This window comes from Perognathus longimembris, chromosome 13 (genome assembly GCF_023159225.1).
Source record: "Perognathus longimembris pacificus isolate PPM17 chromosome 13, ASM2315922v1, whole genome shotgun sequence".
Classification (NCBI taxonomy): Eukaryota; Metazoa; Chordata; class Mammalia; order Rodentia; family Heteromyidae; genus Perognathus; species Perognathus longimembris.
Genome location: NC_063173.1, coordinates 27074871 through 27099831, shown reverse-complemented (window position 1 = coordinate 27099831; position 24961 = coordinate 27074871). Strand labels below are relative to the sequence as shown.

Sequence of the window (24961 nt, the reverse complement as noted above, 5' to 3'; positions counted from 1 at the left end):
TAATGTGATATAAATCACAGATGCACTTTTATTGAATGGTTAAAGCAGCAACATGGAGATCATCAACACAAAACACCCTGTACAAAAACCATCGAGAGAGAAATAAAGCTGGTTAATAAGATTTTTGAGAAAGCTTTGTGTTAAAAAGCAAAAGGGAAAACCAGCTGAAGGTGACAGTTAGTTCATGGTTAATAGGATCAGGACGGCCTGGCGGGACTGCACACTTCTCTTTGGGGAGGTTCAGCCACTCTAAAGAAATGAATGGGACATTTAACACATCTGTTATCTGGCGGAGCAGAGAAATGGTGGGTTGGAGGCTCAAGGCCACCTCTGTCCCAGCCCAGAGGAAAGAGAAGGAATTTTCTCCAGGATTTTCATACCATGGCCAGATGTTGGCAAGGTTTTCCTAGTGGGATACCTAGTTCTTCCCTCCACTTTTCATGCTTTTCACCATTCAGTTCATTAAGTTGCAAAAGCAGTGGCCAAATTAAGGCTCTTTCTGGACCTTTGCTGAGTTTCAGCTCACACCGCCCAGGGCACCTGGATGAGAGCCAAGATAGGTAGCTCACCTGGGGCACCCTAGCTTTCCCCTGAGCTGAACCCTTTCCAGATGTAACCCCCCAATATACAAATGGGGTTCTCTGGAGCCCCACTCTGTCGTGAGCTGACAGGTGCTCCTTGCACCTGGAGAAATTTCTCTGGAAAAGGTTTTCCATACCGCCAGGGCTTTGCAGCATCTTGGTTTTACTGCTTGGCTATCCAGTCTCGAAATCAAATAGCTCAAATCAAGAAGTCCACCGTTTTTAGGCAGACACACCTACTAACCCCAAGTCTCCCAGATTATACCAGAGAGACTTTTCACATAGATTTAACACAAACCTCGCATCTGCGTTCTGATTCAGCTGAAGTGAATGACTGATAGGGCTGGAGACGGGAGAGGGAGGGCTATTCTCATGTTCAAGGACTTCAAATTTTCCATCCCCTCCCGCTCAATACACAAGGGGGACGAGTTACTTTACTAATAACCTGAAGATGTATTTCTATGAATATTTATTGATCTATTTCCAATCTCAGCGGGGGAGCTGCAAATAAATTTAGTGCGTTCTTTAAATAATTCTTTTTTTTTTTCCGAGACAAGATGTCATCTGGAACTTCTAAATAGGCATTTAATTAGCCCGGGTGTTGCTTCGGAACAAAAACCGCGGGACCAGAGCTCCGGAGGCGCACTGTATTGCAAAGAGGCGGTCGATATGCAGAATCGATGCGCGGGGGCCTTTGTTGCTGGTCCATTGTGTGGGCAGTGCTTATGAAGACTAATCCAATCATAAATTGCACCCCTGCGCCAATCAGAGCGCCCAGAGCCCGCAGCGAATGAAGCTCGAGTGGAGAACTTTGTTGAACTTCATTGTCAGAGCTGTCACTTTTTCAAAGCCCGGTAGCAGGCGGGCCACTATAAAACCATCACCTCGACGGCAGGACCACGAGGACTCGCAGACGCCTAACTGGAACAGTTCCTTGGAGACGATTGCTAAGCCCCTGAGAGGGCCCTGCGGGAACCGGGAGGGGGGAAGCGAGGCCTTTGCTCTCCGGCCACCGGAAAAGGGGGTTATCCCACCCGCCCCGCGCCTATCATGATGTTCCCCGGGCTCCTCGCGGCCCCTGCGGGTTATCCGAGTCTCCTCCGGCCCACGCCCACGTTGACACTGCCCCAGTCCCTTCAGTCAGCCTTCTCCGGCCACTCTAGCTTCCTGGTGGAGGATCTGATTCGCATCAGCCGGCCCCCAGCCTACCTGCCCCGCAACTTGCCCCCCGCCAGCATGTCGCCGCCCAGACCGGGGGCGCCCACCGCTGTCACCGACTCTGGGACCTCGGACCTGGGTTCCCCGGGTCCAGGAAACCGGCGGGGCAGCTCTCCGCAGACGGCCCTCTCCCCTGCCAGCGAGCCCACGTTTCTGAAGTTTGGGGTGAATGCTATCCTCTCCTCAGCTCCCAGAACAGGTAAGTCAAGGCAGAGCGCCCAGAGCCGATGCAGGTGCCCAGCATTCGCCGGAGCTTTCTGGCCTTAATTTCCTTTACAAACCTGTCCCTGCGCCCGCATGTCCCGAGCAAAAAACTAGAGGCCCCATATTGGGTAACGTGAGAGAGGTTTGACCGAGTTCCAGAAAGATCGGCCTCCTGGCTGGGCCTGCGTTCTGAATGAACTTGAGCGGGCGCTCGGCCCCGCGCGCGGCTCAGCCCCAGGCGTCGGAATTTCTGCCCTGGAACTATTTTTAAAGACCCGAGAGATGGAGTTGTTCCAGCCAAGACGATATGTTTTAGGATTAGCTGTGATTACGTATCTGCAATCTATGTTGTAAGTGGGTTGGGTGGAGATTTGGGGAGGAGGGAGGGGGTCTACAGGCGAGAGAATGTTAGGAACATCTATTTGACTCTTGTCCTTTCGTTTGTAAAAGATGATTTTGAAACCCGGCCGTGTTCATTATCACATGTGTTCAGTACGTAATCAAGGACGTAATCAAATGCTGTCTTCCTCTCTCCCTCCCAGAAACATCTCCAGGCTTGCTCCAGAGCCCTCCACCCAAAACCTTCGCGTTTCCTTATTTCGAAGGCTCCTTCCAACCCTTCATCAGATCTTCCTATTTCCCAGGTGAGTCCCCCCCTCCTTCCGTGTGCGAGGCTGGACGGCAGGCACCCAGCCCTGGCCGCTCACTCTCTGCCTCAGCGATATTTCTCCGTCCACCCCTCGGGGTTACGCTAGTTCAGAGGTTGCGAGGCTACAACATTCACGAATCCGTCGCGCCAATTTGATGCCCTATTTAGCACAAGCAGTGACTGCTTGACACTTTGCACCAATTCCCTGCTCTACAAATTAGCAAGAATTGTCATGGTCCCAATTTGAGGCGGTTCCCTTCCCGGCGAGGGGCTGTTGGCATCCCTTCACGCCGCCGTTTTCCCACAGAGTCACTGCACTTGACCACGATTCCCCCACAAAGGTTTCAGCACCATGACCAATTGGTCAGCTCCTCCGGGCAGCCACACACAGACCGGCCCTAGCCCCTCCACGCTGCCCAGAGACACCTACCAGCCGGGGCTAATTTCTCTTTAAGGCGCATTCAGTAGTGGGCTTTTTCACAAGACCACATGGGGTGCCCTCTTGTGTGGGACGCCTAGGGTCAGCCGGAGGAGGGGGTGATGGGCTAGATCTACCCTCCCAACCTTAATATTCCACTTCCGAACCGACTACCCAACCCCTTTACCTACCCTTCCCAGATTGGCTTATCTTTTTAAGACAGTTGGGCTTGGCAAAAACAAGCCTCCCGAGAGCGACCCGCCACGAGTCCCGCCCTAAAGGAGAAACACCTTGTACCGCTTCCCCGAGGTTTTCATCCTGAACTCTCACTGGTGATTCAAATGACTGAAAAACCTTGCAACGGAGGCCAGTGGGGCAGGGAATGGGTGAGACGAGGATGGCTCCCCCAAACATCAGCCAAAGAAACAAGCAGTTGATTTTTTTTTTTTTTTGTATAAAGAGGGAAAGGAAATTCAGCACCCCCATCACCAAAACCATTCATGCCCCTGCTGATAGTGGAATTTGCTCCCTTTCTCCTGGCTCTCAATGTGCTAACAAAAACAACCCGAGCTTTATAAATAGCTTTTCATGTCCATTTAATGAGAACGAACGGGGAAAGAGAAGCCTCTACCATCAGTATTCTCTCAATGGTCTTGGCCTGCAGTTGTGTTTAGTTTGAAAGTGTAAATCTCTTTTGTCCCCGTAATATATGGCTTTCTCTGCTTGTCCACGGCCTTTTTCTGTTAGTTCATTACTACACAATTACCATTCACGCTTCATTAGAGTCTCTGTTTCTTTTTGTTTTTTCTTTTTCTCTCTCTTAAAGCGAAACTCTCCCCCTTTTTACCATGCCAATACCCATTGGGAAGCGGTCAATGTGCTAATTAGCTGCCACTCTTCATGTATTCGGGCCGAATTCTTTACGTTTTGTGGGGGAGGGGAAGAAAGATTAATATAAAAAAGATGAATACTGATTGGAGTTTTCAAAAACAAAATCATCCGAAGCGGATTTTCCCCTCTCCCGCAAACCAACAAAGAGCTGTATTCTCCTCTAAAGGGCGCAGACGCCCCCAGGGTGACGCGAGGCTGGGGTGCTGAGCGCAGGACTGAGCGGCTGAATATTTTAGCTTCATTTTCGAAATTTATTTTTCCTGTGGCTCTTTTCGCTGGCCTACGCAGGTTTCCCTGCGGACGTTGAATGGGAAAAACGCACCAGGCCATTGTAGGGGGTTCTTTTGGTGCTCCCCCCACCCTCCTAATCCGGGTTTGCACGGTTGAAAGAGAAAGTTATTTGGGCGGAAAGCGCCTTTCACTCTCTGCAGGTTTGCAGGTTCGAGGTCTATTCTCTAGCGGGGGGAAAGGCGTGCTGAAAGAGATGAAGGGACCCGAGAGAAAGCGAGGGCGAAGAACACACTGGGAAAGCCGCGATGGAGGGCGGGCACGACCCCGCCCCCGAGGGACACCCCTACTCACCCGCCACCCCCCCCCCTCCGCAGCTTCCTCCAGTGTCGTGCCCATCCCGGGGACCTTCTCCTGGCCGCTGGCCGCCCGCGGCAAGCCCCGCCGGGGCATGCTGCGCAGAGCCGTGTTCTCCGACGTGCAGCGCAAGGCGCTGGAGAAGATGTTCCAGAAGCAGAAGTACATCAGCAAGCCCGACCGCAAGAAACTGGCGGCCAAGTTGGGCTTGAAAGACTCCCAGGTGAGGGAGGGGCCGGCTCCCCCCGCGCCCCACGCCCACCCTCGTGCCAATCCGGGGGTTGGGGGGGGAGTCCCCGAATTCATGCAGGCCCACTGCAGAGAAGGGGAAATCGAGGCCCAGAAAAGCACCGAGTGCCTGAGGCAACCTGCTCAGGCCCACTCTTCTTTTTCTTTCTTTCTGTCACTCCTGGGCCTTGAACTCAGGGCCGAGGCGCTGTCCCTGAGCTTTTGCTCTCGAGGCTAGTACTGGGCCACTGTGAGCCACAGCGCCACTCCTGGGTTTCTGGTGGCTCACTGGAGATGGGAGTCGCACAGACTTCCCTGCACGGCCTGGCTTCCAGCCGCGACCCTCAGATCTCAGCCCCCTGAGTAGCGAGGATCACAGGTGGGGGCCACTGGCACCCGGTAGGCTGCCTACTTCTTATTTCAACCTCAGCTCCCCAAACTCTCCCAGGCCTAGCAGCATCCCCCCCACCCCCCCCCCACTCCCCCGCCGCCGCCTAACTGGGCTCTGTGCAGCAGTGTGGCAGGGGCAAAGAAGCAAGAAACTGTAAGGGTGGGGTGCAGGCGAGGGGGGAGACGGAGTCCCCTCGCCCCCCTTGGTCCCCTCCCGGGCTGCCCACCACGCTAGGGGCTCCCCCTCCGCTCCCCCAATCAGTTCCTTGCTGATCTCGCGCACCTGGTTCCCCAGGTGAAAATCTGGTTTCAGAATCGGCGAATGAAATGGCGCAACTCCAAGGAGCGCGAACTGCTGTCCAGCGGGGGCTGCCGTGAGCAGACCCTACCCACCAAACTCAACCCGCACCCCGACCTGAGCGACGTGGGGCAGAAGGGCCCGGGGGACGACGAGGAAGACGAGCGCCGGGGCAGCCACCCCCACCGCCTGGCCTACCACGCGCCCCCGAACCCCGGGCACCCGCCGCTGCCCGCCTCCCCCGCGCGCTCCGGCAGCCCCAGCAAACCTTCGGACTTCTCCGACTCCGAGGAAGACGAGGAGGGCGAGGAGGAAGAGGAAATCACTGTGTCCTAGGAACCTCTCCAGCCCCCGGGGTACTGTTTCTAAGTGCTTGCAAACGGAAGAGATGGGGGCCTAACCTGCCAGCGGCCAGCACACTGCTGCGCCCTCGTCCCCTAGAACCACGGAGTCACCACCACGAGTGCCACAGGCCGTTCAACTGTCCCAAAGAGACATCTCCCTCCCCTGCACCAGCCCCACACCACAGCAATGGAGGGCTTGGTCCCTGCCTTAACGTTTCCTGCCAGGTTTCCTTCCCATCTGGTTCTTTGCAGGAGATTTTAAATGGCTGGTGGGGTGGGGGGAGGGGGTTGAAAGGTGTCTCCCTTCCCACAGCCTGGCAACTCTGAGGGGTTAAAGCCCCACTAGTCTTCAGCCAGGACAACCTTGAATATGTGGGGGGGGTTTAATGAAAGGAAACAGGAATCAAACACCCAAGCACAGAACCACTTCCCGGATCCCTGACTTTCCAGAAGCCAGAGCTTCCCATCCTTTGATAAACTCGGGCAATTCCACTCCCAACTCAGTTCCTCCGAGAAAGAAGTAGTTGTTTGTGCCTTTTGGCCTAAGGGCAAATAAATATGGAGTCTTCTCTCATTTCCAAAGGCTCTTTGGGGAAAAGCAGTAAATGAAGAGCTGCTGGAAGAGTCATTTCCTGCATGCATGTTTTAAAAATTTCCAAACTTTATATCCACAGAACAAGCACCAAGGACTGTATCCTATGCCCTCTTCCCGTTTCCCCAGGCGGCATCGCTCAGCTGCAAAGGTCTGAAGACTGGGTGGGAGGCAAACAGAGAGAGAGAGAGAGAGAGAGAGAGAGAGAGAGAGAGAGAGAGAGAGAGAGAGAGATCTATAATTCTCTTTATTTTCCCCATGAGAAATTTTGCTGTCTTTGCACAGCTCTTATGAATTGTACACTATCCTGTATATATGTTGTGTATGGATATTTTATACCAAGGTGAATGACTATAAAAGACTGGCTAGGCATAGCACCCAGTGGCTCATGCCTGTAATCCTAGCTACTCAAGAGGCTGAGATCGGGCTGGGGATATAGCCTAGTGGCAAGAGTGCCTGCCTCGGATACATGAGGCCCTAGGTTCGATTCCCCAGCACCACATATACAGAAAACGGCCAGAAGCGGCGCTGTGGCTCAAGTGGCAGAGTGCTAGCCTTGAGCGGGAAGAAGCCAGGGACAGTGCTCAGGCCCTGAGTCCAAGGCCCAGGACTGGCCAAGAAAAAAAAAAAAGAGGCTGAGATCAGAGGATCACAGTTCAAAGCCAGCTGGGACAGGCAAGTCTGTGAGACTCTTATCTCCAATAAACTACTCAGAAAAAGCTGGAAGTGGTGCTTTGGCTCTAGTGGTAGAGCACTAGTCGTGAGCCCAAAGAGACTCAGGGACTGTGTGCCCAGGCCCTGAGTTCAGGCCCCAGGACTGGCAAAAAAAACAAAAACAAAAAAGACCAAACAAAAAAAAAACAAAAAAGATTTCTTTCTTTTTCTGGAATTGTTTTTAAACTTTAAAAAAAAAGATAGCTGTCTAACTGCATAACTTATAAAGAAATACTTATTTTGTATTTTTACCATGTACATATTTTTATATATGTGTATATATGTGTATCAAATATATACATATATATCAAGATATATATATATGTGTGTGTGTCAAATGAATAAATGCCAAATAAAAAGTAGAGTGGCTATTATGGTTGAGTGATGTTGTTAACTCACACAATGTAAGATAGGTTAGACCAAGCCCTGGGCTTTAGAGATAGCAAGTATCCATGGGAACCACGACTCGCCTCTGGCTCTCAGCCCATTGCCTTTCTGCTTTGCTGTATCATCAAAACCAGATTCACTACAAGACATAAAACAAACAGCTACAGTACAGTAGGTCCAAAAGTTAGGTTTTGCAGTACTCCTCCTCTAAGACTGAAATGATAGGCTGAAAGTCATCCATGCAAGCCAGTCTAGTGGCTCCAGTTGGCAATGGTTTTCCTTTTTTCCTTCAAAGCCTACACCACCAGGGTCTAGTGGCTCACACCTGCAATCCTAAATACTCAGGAGGCTGAGATCTGAGCATCTCTGTTCTAAGCCAGCCTGAGAGTTAAAAAAGAAAAGTCTGTGAGATTCTGACCTCTATCCAGCAAAAAGCCAAAAGTAAAAGTTGTGGCTCAGATGGTAAAGTGCCAACCTCAAGTGAAGAAAGCTCAGCCACAGTGCCTATGCCCTGAGTTCAATCCCCAGGACTGACACAAAACAAAAATCCTACACAAGAATCCTCAGAAAAGCTTCAAAATGAGTATAGACACATTGCCTTTTAGTATATCTGGTCTTTAATAGGAATGTCAGCAACAGTCACAGCATGAGAGAAGAGATTCAGACTCTGGAGTCGACAAATGAAAGTCTTTTTGCAGACTAGCATTTGGTCAGAATGATGGATCTAATCAGCAATCTAGGGAGCAAATAAAGCCAGTTAGAATCATTGGGGGCGGGGGGAACCTTGAGAGACTGGCCTCTGCCATGTAAGCCATACAGACCCAAGTTTCTTTGTGATTCAAACTCACCCTCAAAAGTTAAAAAACAAGGTTGTCCAGTGCGAACTTAGGTAGTTTATGCAGTAGCTTGGATTATAGGGCAAAAGTGTATATATTCTTGTTGAATTCCCTCCCTTTTCAAATAACACAAATGTCCTCTATGCAAATGTTACCTGCTGGTCTTCTCCTGACCTTGGTACTCACTGTGTTTCTTGTGATTAATGGAGGATCCTTTGAAGAAGTTGTTTTGCTATGTCATTCTTCATAATTATTATGATCCAAGAAACCTCTCCAACCTTTTCCCCTTAACATATGATTGGCATTCAACAGTGTATGTCTTCATTTCAGACAAGGAACAGACTCTGCTTGGAGGGATTCAGTCCATTTTCTGCTTCCCTCTCCTCTTGCCTGGACATCCAGAGACAGGTGACTGTCCAAAATTGCTCACTGCATACGCAGTAGTTCTAACTTAGAGTCAGCTGTTTTCAGGCATGGGAATGGATTGGTGCTGAGAGGTAAAATCCAATTACCCTGAGTCACTGCCATCTTTTTTGCAGCCCATATAGTCTATATTGTATAGCCAGCATGTGGGAGCTGCCAGCACATTCTTCATTACATGCATGGAGAAACAGATATGGTCCATGCTTACAATGAAATATTAATCAACATTGAAAAAAGAAGGAACATGCTTCAACATGGATGAACTTTGAGACACAATCAGACACAAAAAGATTAATAACCTTATAATTTCTGGTATCTAAAATGGTCTCTCAGAAACAGAAGTAGAATTCTTGTTTCCAGGGTGAGAGGGAAACGGAGCAGCAGAGTTCCAGTTATACAAGGTGAAGGCAGTTGTAGAGATCTGTTAAGCACACTATAAAACTACACACTTTAACTGGCTTGAACAGTAGCTATTATATGGCTTTTTGCCATGATAACATTCCTTTAATTTTAAGAAGTCAGATGTGCTGGATAATGCACTTTTAAAATCTCAATAAAAGTTAAGAAAATCCAAAAAAGGAAAACACTGTGGGGTCTTTTAGATCAGGAAGTGGGGTTTTTTTTTGAGGAATGAACCAGGGATCTTTATTTGTTAGGCAAGGGCTCTACCGGTAAGTTATACCCCCTTATCCTTGCTCCTTGGAGAGCTTTTTTGTTTGGTTTGGTTTTTGTCTTTTTGTCAGGACTGGTATTTTAACTCAGGGCTTTAACTTGGGCACTCCACTACTTGAGCCATATCCCTAGCTCTCTTTTGGATTTGATGACTTTAGTTCAAAAGACTTCAATAGTCATATCCATAAGCCAAAGAATAATCAATGGTTAGAAGGAGAGACTTTTATTCAGCAATTATTATTTGTCATGTAGCCATTCTACTAGGTGCCTTACACCAGTTCTTTCCCCAAAGTGAAAGACCCAAGAATGGCATGACTCAAGTGGTAGCGGTCCTGAGATTAATCCTCATGAAAAATTTGGAGACACAAATAACATTCCAGATGCTATTCCCTTCCATGTCATCCACTCAATCAACAACTAAGACCTGTTGCTTCATGTGCATTACATCCTTAATAGATTTTTTTTTATTGTTCAGCAATTCTGGTGTCACTACCACTATCAGAAAGAAAAATTAGGGACTGTGAATATGGCCTAGTTTTAGAGTGCTTGCCTAGCACACATGAAGCCCTGGGTTCGATTCCTTAGCACCACATATATAGAAAAAACCAGAAGGGTGCTGTGGCTAAAGTGGTAGAGTGCTAGCCTTGAGAAAAAAGAAGCCAGGGACAGTGCTCAGGCCCTGAGTTCAAGCACCAGGACTGGCAGGAAGAAAGAAAGAAAGGAAGAAAGGAAGAAAGAAAGGAAGGAAGAAAGAAAGAAAGAAAGAAAGAAAGAAAGAAAGAAAGAAAGAAAGAAAGAAAGAAAGAAAGGAAGGAAGGAAGGAAGGAAAGAAGGAAGGAAGGAAGGAAGGAAGGAAGGGAAAGTAAGAAAGAAAGAAAGAAAGAAAGAAAGAAAGAAAGAAAGAAAGAAAGAAAGAAAGAAAGAAAGAAGGAAAGAAAGTTACTTTTTGTTTGGTACTGGGACTTAAACTAAGTTTTTTCACTCAAGGCCTAGTACTCTACCACATGAAACATGCCTCTTGTTTCAGCTTTTTGTTGGTTAATTGGAGATAATAGTCTCCTGGATTTGTCTATCTGGGCTGGCTTTGAACAAGGATCCTCAGCTCTCAGCCTCCTGAATACCTAGGTTTGTGCATGTTAGTCACCATGCCCTGCATATTATATTTCTGTTTATTTCTTTTTAGGCATGCTCTATATGTTAGATTCAGTGATTACAACCTCACATACATTATTTCATTTAATTCACACTATGACTATTTTTCTTTTCATTTTACAGAAAAGAAAACTGACACAGAGATATTTCTGCTTTTCTTTGCCTTCAAAACCCTTTTCTTTTCCCTGGCTATGACCAAGAACAGTGCTGTGGAGACATTTGCCTGAAAGCACGATATGATTTGTGTAAGGTAGAACAAAAAAAAAATTACTTAGCATTGTTTCAAGAAAGACATTGAAGAATGTTTCTGGGATATATCTGCAGAATTGTAGATGTTTTTACTCAGAGACAGGAGATGAAAACAAATGGTGTCTAAACAAAACTGAAAGGAATAACAGCCTTGCTTACATATTGCATGGCACAATGTGCTGGCCCAGTGCTAAAGTTTTCAGTTACTTTGGTCTAACCTTGACTGTAACTTTTTTAGATGTATCTCTATCTTCATGTGTTAGAATACAAAGCTAAGGCTGAGTAACTTTCCCCCCAATTTCCCAGAGGTGAGATTTGAGCATATGCTCTTTCTACTAAGGGAAGGGGACTGAGAACCCCAAATCTTCATCCTTCCTCCCACCCACTTTCCCAGAGCCCTTGGTAGGTATTTGCTCTTCTTTGTGTGCCAGTATTGGAGCTTGAACTCAGAGACTCATGCTCTCCTGCTTGACTTTTAGGCTGATGCTCTGCCACTTGAGCCACACCTCCTCTTCCAGCTTTTTGATGGTTAATTGGAGACAAGAATCTCACAGACTTTTCTGCCCCCAGTTGGCTGTGAACCTTGATCCTCAGATCTCAGCCTCCGGAGTAGCCGGAATTAGAGGTATTAATTACTAGCACTCATCTTGGTGAACATTTAGCTGGAGTCACACAGTCTACAGATGGAAAGACAGTGCTTCATGCATAGCAATGATTTCCTGCAAAATCTATGAACATTTTCAACTTCACATTCTCAAAAACAAAAAAGAAAGCTTTAAGTTGGTAGTTTTATTTTAAAGAGAAAACATATGACTTGTCATTGTTAGTGCAGAAACAAGCCCAAGGAATCCAAAATGTTATCCCATCCTGATCCTGGAACAGCAAAAGGACCCTAGCTAAAACACTAAGACATAATAATGAGTAAAGAATTAAGTGTCGTTAGTTATAATGCACCAGTATCAGCTCATCACACTGACAAACGTCCAGCACTATACAAAATGTTAGCACTCAGGAAGTTGGGAGGTGCATGAGAACTCCTTAATAGTTGTAGCTTTTTCGAAAAGTCTAAATGTGTTTTCTTAGATGCTAAGGGGAATAATATGACCATATTCTTTACAGCTGAAATGGCAAATGAGCTAAGGTGCTTGTTAGAAAGAGAAATGAAGTTTCAATTCATTCTGTGAGAATCCAAAGCGGCAAGGGGGAAGCCCGCCCCCACCACAGGCGTGGTGGGAAGAAGGCTTCTATTATTGAACCTGCTCATCTCTGCTCCCTGCCCACCCACCCCCAAGCAGGGTAATGCCTCTTGGAATTTCTTTTGGCACAAACATCTTGTTTTAGAACTATGTTTGGGCTGTGATTAAAAGAGGATTATTTACACCATACAGACATCCTATGTAAAAGGACAGGTCAACCCCGACATTTTACTAAACTTTTCTGTAAATACCACAACTCAGCAATCATGGCGCACTAAGCAAATGAGATCAAGGGGCAAGAGAGATTGAATTTTGATTGTTCAAAGCAAAAAGTTTTCATTTCAACTAGCAGCTGCCACTAAACTCTTTCTTCTCAAAGGGGATCCAGCACAGCGTCTGGTGATGAACGCAATGCTGAGTTGTGTGCCAAAAAATTCTCTTCTTACAGTCAAAGTTACAGGAGGAAATGGCCAGGAACCAACAATTATGGCTGATTAGGTCTTGCCAGACCATGTATGAACAAGCAGATCTCCGACACCTGAATGAGCCATGGCCTAATATATGAGTATTTCCACGGCTTTGGGGTTTCTGGTTGTTCTTGAAGATAAAGCAGGGCCTTTCTTTCAGGGGCCTGACAATGCAGAGCGAGGAGGAGATAACCAAGTAAATGGATAAAAATCAGCATTTAAAAAAATAGTGAGACAGGGGCTGGGGATATGGCCTAGTGGCAAGAGCACTTGCCTTGTATACTCGAAGCCCTGGGTTCGATTCCCCAGCACCACATATACAGAAAATGGCCAGAAGTGGCGCTGTGGCTCAAGTGGCAGAGTGCTAGCCTTGAGCAAAAAGAAGCCAGGGACAGTGCTCAGGCCCTGAGTCCAAGGCCCAGGACTGGCAAAAAATAATAATAATAATAATAAAAAAAAATAGTGAGACAGAACAGAGCACCAGTGGCTCATGTCTGCAATCCTAGCTACTACGGAGGCTGAGATCTGAGGATCCTGGTTTGAAGCCAGCTCAAGCAATCAAATTCATAAGACTCTTAGCTCCAATTAGCCAGCCAAAGTCAAAAGTGGAAGCATGGCTCAAGTGATAGAACACCAATCTTGAGGGGGAAAAAAAGCTAAGCGAAGGTGTGAGGCCTTGAGTTTATAAGGGAAATGACAAAGGTAAAGAGGTACACAGAGAAGTTAAGGTGGCGGCATTTTAGCAGACATCTGAAGCAACATGAGCGCCTTTTAGAGAAGGATGCAAAGGTCATGAGGAAGATGCTTGAAAGGCCAGTGATGTGTATTAAGACTATGATGGACAGGATCAGAACAGAGTCAGAGAGCTGCACAAGGGCTGGATTCTTTGGAGCTCCACAACTCCATCCTGGGGTTTGAACAGAAGTACCTCAAGCATGACTTAATAACTGTTCTTTTTTAATCATCCTGAATGCTGCAAGAATAAATTTACTCATCAACAGTAGAAGCAAAAGGACAGTTGGCACCTGTCAGAAAGAACGGAATTAGCAGGTTGTAGTATTGAATAAAATATGAAAGGGGGAAAATGGAGGGACGTGTCATTTGGCTAAGGAAAAAAAGTTGGCCACAGAAACCCACGTGGGATTATTTATGAGAAACAAAAGACTAATTGAGAGATTCTTAAGTATATAGAGACCAAATGGATTAAATAAATTATGGGTACGAGGGAAAATTCCTGGCAACAATAGTTTACAAGGTCACATGCTGCGTTCCTGTGTGTAATCTGGAGTTGGAACGCGGGCTGCAAATCACCAATGTGATTTGAACCATCAGACTTCTTCACCTTCGTGAATGTTTGGCTCCCACTTTGTGGTCCTCAGAGGCTGCTCCGGCTCCAGCCATCACACAGTGAAAAGGAAGAAAGAGTCTAGAAGTCTATAGAAAGACTGGACTCCTGTGGCTGATGACAGTGGTTCAAGAGAAGGATCCTGTCTCTGCTCCGTTCTTCTAGGAGCTACTGACAAGGTGGTGGCAGACAGATCCAGGGTCATTTCTAGAAGGGGTGGAGACATATAAAATCAGAATTCAATTAGGAGGGAATAGAGGATAATGGAGGCAGAGGACACTTGCAGAGTCCAGTGCAAGTGGATATATCCATCCATTCTACAGATGAGCAAATTCTATACAGAAACACCACTTGTCCAGAGCCACAGCTTACGAATCTTGATTTGGCTCCAAAACTTGTGCACCTGACTACATCCTGAGTGAGTTTCCTGGGAAAGGAGGCTGAGATACCCTGGTTCTTGTTCTAGCAGCACCATTGGCTCAGGGTGTGTTCTAGGACAATTTTCTTTCCTTTCTGAGTCTCTGTTTCCTCCCGTAAGGGTAATAATGCATGCAGGACCTCCCAAGTATGGCCAACACAAAATGTCAGTGAGGTGCGGGCAGTGAGTAGCTGGGTGGCTGCTACTGGTGGAGGCCACACGATGCCAGGTCTTTGAATCAGGCTCTGTAGGCCAAGTCCTTACTCTGCCCTTGAGTGGTGAGACCTTGTCCCAGACCCTTAACCAGTTGTGTAGAGATGGACAGTGGCTGCTCTATACATTTGTTAGGCAGGTCGAATGCATCCATGGGAGAAAACTATTTGACTTAAGAAGATGCCTGATGAACATTTAATTCCTTTTCTATTTTCTTTACATAGAAGGTAGCATTAGGTAAAGGGAGGGTTTGGGGAGAGAGACAGAAGGGAGGAAGGGAAGGGGGAGGGAAGCGGGCTGCTGAAATGATTAGAATTGCTTGTGCTTTGCCGCCCCCAGGTGGCGATTCATTCTAATCCAGCAGCTGTAATCTGCTGCTGAATCTTCTACAGAGAAGCAAGCTGTCATCCGAGTTTCTAATGGCTTTAGGGACAGTCCTGAAGACACTGGCTCTCAGGGCTCAAGGCAGGGAGCCTCAGGGGCCCAGTGCAAAGGACCTGGAGAGGGCCAGGAGTTATTTTTAGCAGGCAAGCATGGAAGGAGAGGAAGGAGTCGAGGTGGACAAGCCTCAAGCCGTCTTATTTTGACACATCCGGGAACGATTGAGCTAGTTCATTTCCCTCATCGCCCCTCATCAGAGCCCCGAGAAAATAGGGTTTCTCTTGAGAGTAGCCGCCAGGATAGGAGCACAGATTCAGGTTTCCAGATCCCAGGGCTCTTTCCAATAGTCCCTCTTCCTGAAAGACCCCCACCCCTTGCCAAATTCATAAAGCTGCAGACACACCAGGACCCACCTGTCAATCATGGTGGGGACCTCCAAGCCCGGACTTCCATGGGGATGGCATTGGCTGATGCAAAAAGCAGCCCACTCCTGGGGCCTCCAGGACATCCCCACACACAGGGCCCATAGGAACCTCTGCAGAGAGGTGTCCACCTATAGAAGACCAGATGTTCCACCCAGTGACACCTGTGAGGATTATACAGGGTGGCAGGCGGAGCTGGGGGGACTATGCAGGTCCTCCTGAGGACCAGAAGACTGAGGCTGTCCTAGTGGCCCTGCTCTCTCCACACATTGCCTCCTGCTAGCCTGCAAAACAGATGGGTTCCTCCTAGTGGGTCAGTGTAGGTGTCTTGCTAGACCAAGAGGCCTTCAGCAATTTCAGCAGATGTGAATACACACAAAGTCACTAAAAACCCTTGTCTTAAATAGGACAACCACCTCTTTTTAATGGAGATTGTATAACTAAGAGGAAAAAACCTTGTGGCTTTCTGACTTACATGTTCTATTGATTTGGTAAGAAATTTGTAAACTTCAATTTAAGCAAAGTATACTTCAATATGTTAATGTGGTAAACTGTTCCTTGAAAGGCAAGCAGAGTATTTTGATGTGGTCACTACTATTTTTTTTCTCTTAAAAGACATTTTTTACATTTGCTATTGTCAAAACTTGTTTCTAATATTTACTTCGTGTGTGTGTGTGTGTGTGTGTGTGTGTGTGTGTGTGTGTGTATGTGTTGGTCCTGAGGCTTGAATTCTGAGCCTGGTGTGGTCCCTGAGCTTTTTTAGCTCAAGGCTAGCACTTTACCACTTGAGCCACAGCCCCACCTCAGCTTTTTGGTAGTTAATTGGAGATAGGAGCCTGACACTTTCCTCCTGGGGCTAGCTTTGAGTCAAGATCTTCAAGTCTCAGCTGCTACGATTATAGGCCTGAACCACCAGTGCCCAGCCAAGTTCACACTTTTTTTTTTTTAAATAAACTAAGTTCTTAATTTTGAAGTATTATGTTACCATCACATCATGGGTAAGAAAATGAGATACTAAATTGCTTTTTGAAGCAAGCAATTTAACTTGTTCAGTAGTCTCTGATGTAGCATATATTTATCAAGTTTAAGTATTTGTAAGGCTTTTGTTTCACCAAAGAGATGTAATTCCTTATGATAAAAATATTGCAGAATCAGTAATAATATTACTAAAAACCACATTGAGATTTTTAAGTGGAATCACATCAAATCCAGTCTTTATATTTAGAAAAAGATATCTTTACATCAAATTTTTAACTTATAAAACTACTTTTCTCCATTTATTTTGATTTTTGTTCTTTTTCGTGTATATTGTGCAGGTACTGGGACTTGAATTTTGAGTCTTGAACTCTTTGTTTTTCCACTCCATGGTGGCGTTCTACCATTTGAACAATTTCTCCAGCCCTACTTTTTTTGCTCATAAGTGATGAGTCTCGGAGACTTTCCTGTTGAGCCTTGTTTCAATTTGCCATCTTCTAGAGTTCAGCTACGTAGAATTACAGATGTGAGTCACTGGCACCCAGCTCTTATTAAACTTATTTCTGATAATTTTCCTGTAATTCTACTGAATTCATCTGAATATTGGTTATCTGAGTTTCTTTGCAAACCTCAAAATTAACTTTTCTTGCTCCTGTGTTTTGACTAAATACCTATCATCTCAACATCTTTTTTTTGGCCAGTCCTGGGGCTTGGACTCAGGGCCTGAGCACTGTCCCTGGCTTCTTTTTGCTCAAGGCTAGCACTCTGCCACTTGAGCCACAGCGCCACTTCTGGCCATTTTCTGTATATGTGGTGCTGGGGAATTGAACCCAGGGCCTCATGTATAGGAGACAAGCACTCTTGCCACTAGGCCATACCCCCAGCCCTCTCATCTCAACATCTTACATGGCAAGAAGAGGCATCTTCTTCTGCCCATATTCTGAAACAGGAATCACTCTACATTTTACTATTCAAAAAGATGCTTTCTATAATTCTTGCTTTTAAATACCCCTTGTATATGTGAGACACACAGGCTGCTTGCCGTCTTGTGAAGACCGCCAGGGTGGGGAAACTAACCCACAGAAACTCAGAAAATAGTGCTTTAAGCTGCTCCCTTCTGGGATGATTTTGTTATACCAAATGATAATACAGAGGGGATGTATAATTGTCCAAAGTCCAGCCTAAGCAGTTTATAGCAGAGTATAGCAGAAAGAGCTTGGGTTTCAGAATCCAATAAGCAGTGAAACCCATATCTACTGGATGGTAAACTACTTTAGCATTACTTGGTTTTTGTTTTGTTTTTTACTTACCTGTGAAATGGAGTGGCTATCCACTTGTCAGAGGTGTTGTGATTCCATGTGGAATTCCATGTGAATTTTTTTGGTACAATTCGTTTGCTACTTTAATACATAGTTCCCTTCCTTCCCTTTTCTTCAAAGTCATCTAGCCCATCCTGTTTGTGTGAACACATCTGATTTCTAGGACATATCAGAATATACCATAGAACAGATATTATGATATTAGAACAGATGTTCTGATATGTCCAAGAAATAGCTTATCATAGTTATGTTCTACCACACCATATAGGGACTAGAGTTTACAATCTCAATACACATTTTATAAAGACCTAGAAGAGAGATTTAGTGTTTCCAACACAAAGGAATTATGTTTAAGGAGGAATGTCAACTACCCTGACTTGATCATTACTCATTGTATAGGTGTATTAAATTATCACATTATATTCCATAAGTAGGCAGAATTAGAAAACATAATTATGGATGAAAATAATAACATAAAATTGTGAATCTCAATGGCCACCCCAAACCTACTGAAGCAGCAGCTCCCTTTTACAAGATGTGCATGGCTCATAAAGCATGACAGTACCTTATCTCTGTGTTCCTAACAAGCTCTGAGTGAAGAGTAACTTCCAGGAGACACTGACTAGAAGGGAAATGTTGACATCCTGGCAAAGATTGTTTTGCAATGTTTGTTGCCTCCAGATAAGAACAAGTTCCTCTTGGCAGGAAGTTAAACTCCAAGGAGCTCTTGCTCTAGCACAAACAAGCCAAACCACTAATCTGAATAAATAAGCATCAATTTTATTGAATCATGAATAATTTAAGACTGGTACAATCATCAGCTTTATTCTCTATGACGTGGGGTATGATCTCCAGCAGATCATTGGCAAATCCAAAACCTCATGACCAATGAAATTAAATAGGAAGGAAGTGAAGGTAGGAAGAAGGGGAGAGGGAAGATGGAGACATACCGTACACAAAATACTCAATTCCTAGTTTTCTCTTTAAAAATGGCTAGAAAAAATTCATCAAAATGCAGCACTTTAATCGATTATTTACAATTTCTATGTTACAATGAAAAATGTACATCTTATAGAACATATTTCATAAACTGCTCCACTGGAAACGACTAGGTCAAAACAGCAAACTTTCCATTCAATATCCACAAAGTTGGATTATTTTTCCTTTTGAAGTAGATTTGCCTCAATCAAATTTGAATACACAGAATTTGAAGAAATAAAAAAAAAATGTCTTCAAGACACAACGGAGGTCTAGGCAAGTCTTGCTCCTTATTCTACCCCTACCCCACCCCTAACCCTAAAATTAAAAAGATATTTCCCTATCTCATTTATGGCCTGTATAATTGTTGTTAGTTTGAGGAAAGAAAAAAAAACTTTTGGTTTCCATCAATAACTCAGCATAAATGTTGCATAGAATTTCATACATTTCAACATTCGCCTAACTGTAGAAAAAGGCAAATGGAAGCATTTGAGACAGAGCTCTAAATGAGTACATAATCACTTTGTCAAAGATGACACTAAAGTAAAAATATGATCAAATAAGAAATGTGCATATTAGACAACCCTGCTCCCTGAAACCGTGGGAAGGACACTGATCTGTGACTGACACAGGACTATGCCACCTGACGTCACTGTTCACCTATGAGGAAGCACCAGGACCCAGGGGGAGGAAGTCTGGGAATTGGGAGGGGGGTGGGGTGTCATTGAAAAAAAAATTCAAACAACATTGGCAGTCACAAGGTGACTGGAAAAACTGCCGATGAGGAAGTCAATTTTACCTCCTCCCAAATTCACAATATGAGGCTGTAAGATCATTGCTTGGGAGACAGACTGAGAAGAGCCACCCTTTGGGGTTACCTGAAGGCTTTGGGTATGGTCCTTCCAGTCATAGGCTAAATATATGCCTTAACAGAACAAGACACATTCACACCCAGATGAGTCAGGAAGGCTGAGCAGGAGAGTGAGTCTACAGAGATGTGAGCAGGGGACCATGGTGAAAAGTTTTCTATTCACCAGTTAAAGGGACACATCCTGGGTCCCTTTCCAAGGAGAGAACTTGGTGCCATTCCAAGTGAAGTGGGCAGTTTCGGGTCAAGCTCTTATGCTAAGAAACAAAAATGCTGAGACAAATCTTCAGTAATGGAAATTCAAAAGATAGAGTAAAAACCCTGATCATTAATAGAATCCTTTACTGGGGCCTGATAAAGATTCTCTTCATAAAACAGAAATAAACAACTCAAAGTTGTAGTACACTCAGTAAGGAAAACACCAGAATGTTGAAGACACAGCAGATTGGGTTTCTGTTAGGGAATGGGTCATGTGGATTTGTAGGAACTTTCGCCTTTTCCTGCATGAGACAGATCACTGTCCAGTCAGGTAGTTAGCTGGAGAAATGACAAAAATCTTTAAAAAAAAAAAAAAACGGGTCTTTTTTTTTTTTCTTTTTCATTTTCTTTTTCCCATGGTCACGCATCCACACAGATGAGTCTTTTGGATGAGAAATCACAGCAACTTGAGTTCTTATGAACAGATGACTTTTTAGCCCTGTTTGCTTTGATGGGGAACACACACACACACACACACACACACACACACACACACACACACACACACACAACCCCAGGCAGGCACAACACTCATGTGAATGAACACGGTGAGTACAAAACCAGTAAGGCATCGCTTTGGGAAGGTCAGCACCGAAGAGGTCAGGCAAGGCTCATCAGGACGGAGGGCAGGGCTGGACTTCCAGGAGGGAATGGCCACCCTCCCTTTCTGAGCTGCGCCATGTTGGTTCTGAAGAAAGTGCAAGTCTTTTGCAAGGTGACCTCACCACCCCGCCTGAAGCTGGGGCTGGGGACCTGGAGGCCAAGTGCGTTCTCAGCCCTCAAAAGACGAGAAGGAAAGGCAAGGTCTGTGGCTCACCCACAGAGGAGGACCAGTCCTCATCCATTTGAAAGGACACAAATATCCCCAGCCCCAGTAAGAGGAGGGGAGGGTGTAGGACTGAGAAGATGGACAACTAAAAACCAAAATATAGCAGTACCAAACCAAAACTCAACTCCTAGGGCTCTCACTTTCACCAAAGGATTGATTCTGACCAAGGTGGGGGTTAGAGGATGGAAGAGAGGGAAGGTCTTCAAAACCAATGAGTCAGAAAGGAAGAAATTCAACTACATTTTCAAGGGTAACCAGTTCTCTCAAGAACTGTTTTCACTATACACAGTGTCTGCAGAAACAAAATTTGATTCATTTAGACATCATAAAGGAAACAGAAGCACCTTGCTCACTCACATGCTCACTTCTTCACACATTCTCATGGATAATCTCAGGCTGATGGGCCCGAGAGAGGAGACTAATTGGAACAGGTCAAATACCTCTCAGGAAAGGAGAGCACCGTTTATAAAACAGAAAAGCACGATGTATTTTCTCTGAAGGTTTCTCTGGGGCACAGCTCCGCATTGTGTTGAGTGTCCAAGGCCGATGCCCTCATTAGCACCAGTTCTTCTGTAGCCGCTGGGTAGAGGGCGTCAGGGTGTGACGGTGGAGTGCTGGTCTTGAGATTCAGGCAAGAGGGTCTGAGCTGAGGGAAAGCTGTGCTATCTTCATCGCCAACTTTGTTTCAGTCTCTTCTGCCTCTGGAAGCTCTTGGTAGGATGCTGTTTGGTTTCAGTGCTCCAAGTGGATTCTTTAAAAAAGATAAAGAAAAAGAAAACAAAACCCTTTCATTCCATTTCTCTTTTCATTTCATCAGTGATGATCCTTTCCCGAGAAGTATCTTCAGTGTCTTAGGGAGGTCACAGCAACAAGGCAAAACAAGGACGAAAGGAAAATGGAGGCTAGTGCAGTTCTCGCTGTGGAAGGAAGTGGTCCCCGGGTGGCTGGCCTGGGGTGCTGGCACCCAGGCAGTGGCTGAGGGGTGAGGGGGTCTTGAGGGGTCTTGGAATTGCTGCAGCTCGGAGGTTGCGGGCTGGGGGCTGGCTCAGGAAGTCATCTTCAGGATGATGTCAAGGATGCATGTGGAATGGGTTGAGGGGAGGAGGTGCGCAGGCTCGGCAGCCGGGCCTCTGTCACAGCGTGGACTCCAACGATGAGTCGAGGATGTCGTCGTGATGGCTGTTGCTGTTGGAGTCGCTGTCGTAGCTCTGGGGGCTGGAATAGTTGGCAGCCTCCTGCAGCCTCATCAGCATATTCATCTGGGGAGAGAGCAGAGGGAGCATGAATGGCACTCAATTTAGTCTGCTGCCCTCCTGGCCTCTTAGAGGCTCATGCCAGCTCCTTCAGGACCACTTTGAGATGGCAGCCCACAAGAGAGGTAGTACACAGAACATGGAGTCTGGGCCAGACTGCTAGGGTTCAAATCCTTGTTTCTCCACTTATTAGCTGCATGACTTTGGGTAAAGTAGTTAACCCACTTGCCTGTTCACTGGTCAGACATTAAGCGCTAATGGTACCCATCACATAACTTTGTAGCAGGGATTGAGTTACTATATTTAGAGCACCGAAGACAAAACAGAAAGTCCCGTACAAGTGTTACATGTTTTATTCCTTTTTTGGAGACGGGCATGCCATTACCCAGGTATAGCCCTTGACTTACATACAGAGGCCTTTGTAATGTCCTCACACCAACATCACTGAAGTGATACAGAATGTGTGTCCACGCCTTACCCCCTCACACAGGCAGGAAGCTCATCTGGACTCCTGGCTCTGGCCAGGGTCAGCCTGGAACCAAATGTGCTCTAGCTATTTCCAAAGACTTTGCAGGAGTCAGAGGGAACAAAGGCCAGAAGATGACTCAAGTCCTCTGAAGTACTTGGGCCACTGCTTCCTCCGGAGAAGAATGGGAGAACAGCAGCACCTAGCACTTAGCTGAAGGAATGAAATGATACAATGTGTGTTAAAGCCTTAGGAATGAGGCTCCCTGAGAAGAGTGAATTTCCCTGGCCTATGTTCTCTATCAGTCATTTGTTTGACTATGTAGAGAAAAAACAAATCACTTCTTCTATTTTACTTATAAGTAGTGTCTGTGTTGTATTTCTTGTAGCACATACGACACTTTTCCATTAGGAAGAGTCTTTCTGGGCTAAGTTCTGGTGAAGTTCAGCTACCTCTCAGGATACTATTTGGAGTCTCTGGGGAGCCAGGTCAGAAGCTGTCCATGTACACAGATATGACGAGGGAAGAGATGGAACTGAAGTACAATGGACAATCCTTGGCAACCAGGATTAGTTATTTACCCATCAAACATTCCTGGTGGTATAATACATGGTTCTGGAACACAACCAAGTAAATCCCATTCTCATGGAGGTCCAGGTCTTGTGAGGGAGCGGATTAGTAAAGAGCTATTAAAAAGATTCATAAAGGTAAACTATTATGATAGAAACCCACAGCCATGGGAAAAAGGAACAAGACTTGGAGAAATACCAAATAGGTTAGTTGGTAACGAGGGGACCAATACAGCTAACTCTTGGGAGCTGGGGGTTGGAAAAGGATTTGTGGCTCATCATTCAGAGAATTGCAGGCTTTATATAAGTCCCTTCTCAGTTCAATCAGTGATACAGATATTCATGAGTAAGGAAAGACAGTCCAGAGAAGGGCTCGCCAGTCTTTCCTCTAGATATACTAAGTTCTACTTTTATATAAGTTAAAAGTTCACGTGCTTACTCACATAAAAAACACCTCCATGACCTAAGCCTTTAGTGGTGTCTCCATTAGAAATGGCTCTTAAACTCTTTCCTTTCTTCTGAAAAACTGCTGTTGTAAACACTGTAAACTAGGTTGTACACAGTAACACCATCACTAAGTCCTATTTTAGATCCTCAACAGGAGCATAGCTCAACTGTATCACTCAGCAGGATGGCAGACAACCGGTACCAAGGATCATCTGTTATTACTTTTTATCTTGCACATCAACTGGCCATTAGGGAATGAACAGCAAGTCAGTTGTCTTTTAATCCTGCTCCACTTCTTATGAATATCTTCTTTCATTAGGTATAGAAATAATATTCTTTGTTGTGTTTTCCTTTAGCTGCCAAGGAAGCTTGAGGCTAAATTGCAGGCATAATAATGGTCATTCAACTGTGGGAGGTTTACGTAGATTCACTTCCTCCTTATTTTATAAGGATTTTGATTAGTTTGTTCTAGCTTGGCAGAATGACCATGTATGAGTCTTTTATTGGTAGAGAATTACAGAATTGTTTTGAGGTGTTATCATCCCTGCCTGGGTACCTCTCTTCTCTTTAGTAATAGCAGAGTGATTATAATGCTCAAGCCTATTTCAGGCGACACGGATTCAGGCTTCTTGCTTCCACGGGCACTCCTGCTCTTGACCTCTCCTTTTCTTGCTCCTCCTTATTAGCTTGCACTTTTACTTCTTCCTCTGCTCAGCTTTCCATGAGAGACATCAGAAAACCCACATAGCACATGATAATGGTGGCATCTCATATCAGAGAGCAAATCATACAGTACAGATGAAGGGTTCAGACACAATGAAGGTGGAGAAATGAAATCATACTCTTAAAAATAATTCAAGGTTAAAGGCTTCAGTTCAAAAGCAAATCCACAGAAGAAAATATTGGCAGAATTGTCCCTAAACTTGGGGTGGGGCCTGCCTTCCAAAGGCCAAGTTTACTTAATTTCCTATTTTCAAAGTGCCCTGCGTCCCGTTCTGCTGAATACACAGGAATGCTCAATGAATGCTGAGCTGAGAACTCACCAGCGGGTCTCCTTCAGCATCGCTAGGGGGCACCTGCTTGCTTGAGGACCCCTCTCGAGGCACAGAGTAGCCATCAAAGCCCACATCCTCAGGCCGCAGCTGCAACAGGGGAGGCCACTCGTGCTGCTGTGGGCTGGCTGCCCATGGATAGGTGTCCATCACCCACTTGGCAGGATCCTCCCAGGGGGCACGCCTTCCATAGAGCTGAAAACAGACAAGTAACAGTCTAGAAGCAGGCAGTTTGGGGAAACTTCCTCAACATCAGTAGTATGCCTTGCTTAGAAGCCCACCCTAAGCGAGTCATTCAAGATGTAGGCTAATGCACACAGTAAGAACGGAAGGATCCAGGACCTAGGGGCCAAGGACACAGGCTCTGGACCAGCTGAGCTGAGCTTACTCTCAGCTCTGCCACCAACTCACTGTGTAAACCTAGCCTCTGAGCCTTGCTAGTAAGTTGGAAAATTGTTCCAAGGACAAAAATAACAATCTGATTTATAGCATTTGCCAATTTCCATGGTATAAATACTCTCACTATGGCTGATTTCAAACTAACATGAGGTCACTAAACACAGAGTTGGAAAGAGGTGCTCAGTATCAGTTTGCACAAGCCAGGCCTAGAACTCTACTGTGTGCGTCCAACCAGACTTAGCCACCTAAATTAGGTGCTGGGCATCAACATGGCC

General features: G+C 45.7%; 2 protein-coding genes across 8 annotated transcripts in view; one reads left to right on the top strand and one right to left on the bottom strand.

Annotated features, from left to right (window-relative positions):
• The first annotated feature begins 1631 nt into the window (after window positions 1–1631).
• Dbx1 (developing brain homeobox 1) lies at window positions 1632–5798 on the top strand. Its single transcript, XM_048361079.1, has 4 exons — window positions 1632–1998; window positions 2546–2647; window positions 4567–4769; window positions 5460–5798. Exons 1-4 carry the CDS (start codon window positions 1632–1634, stop codon window positions 5796–5798), a joined length of 1011 nt encoding a protein of 336 aa, XP_048217036.1.
• Window positions 5799–18325: 12527 nt separating this feature from the next.
• Nav2 (neuron navigator 2) overlaps window positions 18326–24961 on the bottom strand; it is a 702797-nt gene continuing 696161 nt past the window's right edge. For all 7 annotated transcript variants that reach the window (XM_048359787.1, XM_048359783.1, XM_048359784.1 and 4 more), the window contains 2 exons: window positions 24279–24482; window positions 18326–21759 (listed from right to left, as the gene is read on the bottom strand). In XM_048359787.1, the coding sequence (XP_048215744.1) occupies window positions 21634–21759; window positions 24279–24482 (330 nt within the window). In that variant the 3' untranslated portion in view covers window positions 18326–21633. The remainder of the gene's footprint in view (window positions 21760–24278; window positions 24483–24961) is intronic.

What these genes read in the sequence shown, in the direction of transcription:
- Dbx1 (XM_048361079.1), top strand. Translation starts at nt 1,632, where the DNA reads ATGATGTTCCCCGGGCTCCTCGCGGCCCCTGCGGGTTATCCGAGTCTC. An exon ending in CTCCTCAGCTCCCAGAACAG is followed by an intron (nt 1,999 to 2,545) that starts GTAAGTCAAGGC and finishes TCTCCCTCCCAG; the next exon opens with AAACATCTCCAGGCTTGCTC. An exon ending in TGGGCTTGAAAGACTCCCAG is followed by an intron (nt 4,770 to 5,459) that starts GTGAGGGAGGGG and finishes CTGGTTCCCCAG; the next exon opens with GTGAAAATCTGGTTTCAGAA.